Raw genomic sequence first — 4,154 nt, 5'->3', positions numbered from 1 at the left:
TTTCAATGCAAGAGAATGCGAGTATAAAACATTATATAAATTTCAACTAATCTAATAATAATAGAAATAAATCTAATCCAACCTCCAGTACATCAATTCAGATGATGAACTTATTTAGATCGGATAAGTGTAATACCACTACTAATAACAAAACAAACACAGCATAAAAAAATAAAATAAAAAAACTTTGACAGCGCAAAATGTAAGCAAAATTTAGTTGTGGGATGAGTTTGAGCCCTTATATGGTCCGTACGATCTCAGATTAAATAAATTATCTATCTGACATCTCTAATCACTATCCAATAGAATTATTACATTTTATTTAAATCATATGGTCAAAGCGTTGGCACTAATATTATAAAGCTTAATTAGACATTGTGAAATTATATACAATATTATTTATATATTTATACATGAAGGGACCAGATGATCTTAAAAAATGGAAGGAGTCACACAAACCGCCCATAGCCAATGTCATGATTATTTTAACAGCTAATGATGATTAGTATGAAGGAGCCGATCTTCACACTAAATTAATTAATTAAATAGATAAGCATAGCTCGATATGTACCAAGAGAAAAATATCCTAGCCAAAGCTGGACAGCTGTCACGCTTTCCACCACATAATTTGTTCTCAACAACAAATAAGCATTTAATTAATAAGTAGAATAGTATTTTGTAAAAATAAAATAAAATAAAAAAATAGAATAGTAATTAATTTCAATAATTTTATATTGGCGTTGAAGTGAAGATTAGGCCAAGCCAATGTAATGTGTTTATTTGAATAAAGAAAAAATATTAGTTTAATCTTTTATCTTTGTATTTTTCTTTTAAATTTTTATTAATTTTTGTCTACATCAGCGCCACAAGAGCACCACCCATTCGCTATTCAGTCTATTCACCCATCCTAAATTTCTCTCTCTCATTCTTTCCGTCGGCCCATTATTAACAATTTAATTTAATATTTTATTATTTACATCAACTTCCTACACATAAGGTTCCGCACTCGTGCCAAGACTTTTATTTTTTATTTTTCAATTATTTTAAGGGTTTCCTAACAAATTTATAACTCTTGTGTGTTTCAAAATTCTACTATATTTCCTCAAATTATTATATTTTAAAAACTGCTTCGTATTGATTATCTTAATTTTAAATAATTATAACTAAGGGCAAAATTTTTACATACAATGCACAAGCCACAACTATACAAAAATAATCAATTTTAATTTTGAGCAAAATTAAAAAAAAGTATTTTATATCGAATAATAATTATGAATCAACGAATGTAATATCAATTTTATTTTAATCACTGAAAAATAATATGGTTTTTTAATCTGGTTATTTAAAATTGTAAACAGTTTTTTTTGAAAGTAAAAGCGTTTATAAATAGCAAATTAGATCTTATGATCGTTACATAAAATATTGTTCGAGATAGACGAATCACTCAATCTACTAAACCCGTAGTTCGTGAAAGCCCATTTGGTCACATTATGAGCCATAAAATTACAACACTAACAAAAGAGAAATTACAACCATCAAACAGCCGAGAGAGTCTTAAACAAAAATTAGAGTAATTTTCAATTTCCCAACGAACATCCAAACCGTTGATTGAATTGATAACCACTCTAGAATCGCTCTCTATAATGATAAATTTCCAGCCTGCCTCTTTAGCCACCTCTAAAGCTAGACAACAAGCAGCCGCTTCTCCACAAAGCACATCAGAGAAAGCCAAACTAGAAGACTGAATTCTTACCACCACCCCCAGATGGTTCCGAGCCACAACAGCAGCACACATGCTATCCAGTCTCACTTTTACGTCACAATTAAGTTTAATCCAGCCATGAGGGGAGACTTCCAACAAATCACCTCAGAAGGGGAGGGAGCTGGTAAAAGGAAAGCTCTGTAATCTGCATAAGAGTTGGAAATATAGTCAACACACTGAGATATATTGGACACTCTTTTATTATGTACCTTATCGTTCCTCATCCTCCAGATAGTCAATCACAATTGAAGCATAGAGAAAGACTTCATTTGAATTAATGCCCATTTTGTCAAGTCCCCATATGAACTTCACCCAGTCCCAGAGACGATTTCGAGGATTAGGATTAGGAGATATTCCCCACGGGGAAGCTCTCCATAAGTGAGAAGCCCAGTTACATGTAAGAAATAAGTGTTCCAGTGTTTCCTCACTACCCCACGTAAAGGACACGATCGTAAACAGTTAAAAGTTAAATATTATATATGGTAATGGTGAGAAATTAATAACAATTATCTGTAAAAAGGTGGAATACGTTGGTGCGGCCCTTTAGACTTTAACGTACTGCTTGTTTGTTTTCCTTGGAATATCCGGGACCACCACCAACTTTCCCCTAACTCTCTCTCTCTAATGGTCTTCCTATATAAGTACCGAGTTTCCAACTTGTATTACCCAAGTTGTATTAACTAAGTTCTCAACTTGTCTTCCAATTTTTCTAAGCTTCTAGTTTCTTCTTCTTATTCTACAATTTTAATTATCACCTGATCTTCACTTACCTTCCACAAGTATAAAAACGTAGAGTTCTTGTTTGTGTTAATTACCTTGAAATCTTAATCGTTTTGGGATTAATGACAAAGATACATCCTAGCTCTGCCTCCGCTTCCATCACCGCCGCTCCAACCCCATCTTTGGTCTCAGAATCTCCAAATGAGGCGGTCGTCTTAACTGTGTGGACAAAATCCCTTCTATTCAATTGTAATGGCTTTACGGTATATGACTCCAAGGGCAATCTAGTCTACCGTGTTGATAATTACATCGCCGGTAACAAGGGAGAGATCGTCCTCATGGACGCTGCCGGAAAGTCTATTCTCACCATTCGACGCAAGGTAATTAAATTACTATCTCATAGTTTTCCTTTTGTGTTATTTTATGCAGGAAGATCCAAACAGTTTTAGTATTTGATTTAACGCACTGACTAAAACTTCGATATATGATTTATTATTTACAGAGGTTAAGTCTTGGTGATAATTGGATGGTTTACGACGGAGACACGAAGGTAAATCCGCGATTTAGCGTAAAAAAACACGTGAAAATCCTAAACACGAGGTGTTTGGCGCGCGTGATGAGCTCTGGCAGAGGTGGAAGTGAATCGCCATCGCCGAAGAGCAGTAGCCCATCGTCAACATTGTACGAAATTGAGGGATCGTATGCCCAGCGGTGCTGTGTGGTTTACGACCACAAGAGACAGAGAGTAGCGGAGATAAGGCGGAAGGAGGCTGGGATCGGCGGAGTTTCTTTGGGAGGGGACGTCTTCCGCCTCGTGGTGGAGCCTCATTTCGATACCTCAGTCGCCATGGCCCTTGTTATTCTGCTAGATCAGATGTTTGGTCGGTCATCTTCTTTTAAGCGTTGATTTTTAAGGGGTCGATCTTGATCTCCTTCTATACACACACTTTTATTTTTACCATAGGAATCAGTCACACGAGAAAATCATTACCCTGATCATCTGATTTGACTACCTTTACTCTTTGGTGGCCATGGGATGCAGAAAGCTGCGACTTGGTTTTCTCAAGTTTTTTCCTTCCGTAAATTTTGTTGTATATACAAAAATTTGAAAAAAAGAAAAAAAATGCAGAATAAGTTACGAGGTTTTGGCTTTGGGTTTGATCTGATCGTCTGGACCGAGACTTTCCACTTTTTTTCTCCGATTTTAACATTCGATGTATGTCGATCCAGATTTTGTTGAATGAAATTAGCTACTTACCTCCTTTTAATTTAGTTCCCAATATCTGGTATAAATTTTGGTGACCTCAAAATCAATAGAAGATTTAGTAAAGTCAACTAATTCATGTCCCAACACGAAACATATCATTTCAAATTTGTTACTTCCACTTCAACTTTGTTACATTTTATTAACGTAAACATATGAATGAATTAACCACACAAAAGTTTGTCACGTATGTTCACGCGGTGATTACCGCAGAGAAAGAACGCGCATAAGTACTTTGCAAGTGACGGCATTTATTTCCAACAACTAAAAAGCCAAATTAGTAGCCACATGAGGTGCTACTTCCCCAAGGAAATCAGAGCAGGAGACAACAGCTGCTCAACTAGCCAACTAAATCTACTAGTAAATTGGTTTTCCTAGGCACGTAATTGAAGCTAATGAAATAAAAAT

General features: G+C 35.2%; 1 protein-coding gene across 1 annotated transcript; it reads left to right on the top strand.

The window, feature by feature from the left end:
* Nucleotides 1-2,299: 2,299 nt before the first annotated feature.
* On the top strand, nt 2,300-3,750 carry LOC115716623 (protein LURP-one-related 8). Its single transcript, XM_030645458.2, has 2 exons — nt 2,300-2,862; nt 2,985-3,750. Exons 1-2 carry the CDS (start codon nt 2,605-2,607, stop codon nt 3,387-3,389), a joined length of 663 nt encoding a protein of 220 aa, XP_030501318.2. The 5' UTR covers nt 2,300-2,604; the 3' UTR covers nt 3,390-3,750.
* The last annotated feature ends 404 nt before the right edge of the window (nt 3,751-4,154 follow it).

Source organism: Cannabis sativa, chromosome 5, assembly GCF_029168945.1.
Source record: "Cannabis sativa cultivar Pink pepper isolate KNU-18-1 chromosome 5, ASM2916894v1, whole genome shotgun sequence".
Taxonomy (NCBI): Eukaryota; Viridiplantae; Streptophyta; class Magnoliopsida; order Rosales; family Cannabaceae; genus Cannabis; species Cannabis sativa.
Note: the sequence above shows the minus strand (reverse complement) of the source record. Positions and strands in the feature narration are given on the sequence as shown.

Coding starts and splice junctions, on each gene's coding strand:
- LOC115716623 (XM_030645458.2), top strand. CDS start 2,605: ATGACAAAGATACATCCTAGCTCTGCCTCCGCTTCCATCACCGCCGCT. Junction 2,863..2,984: donor TTCTCACCATTCGACGCAAG/GTAATTAAATTA, acceptor TATTATTTACAG/AGGTTAAGTCTTGGTGATAA.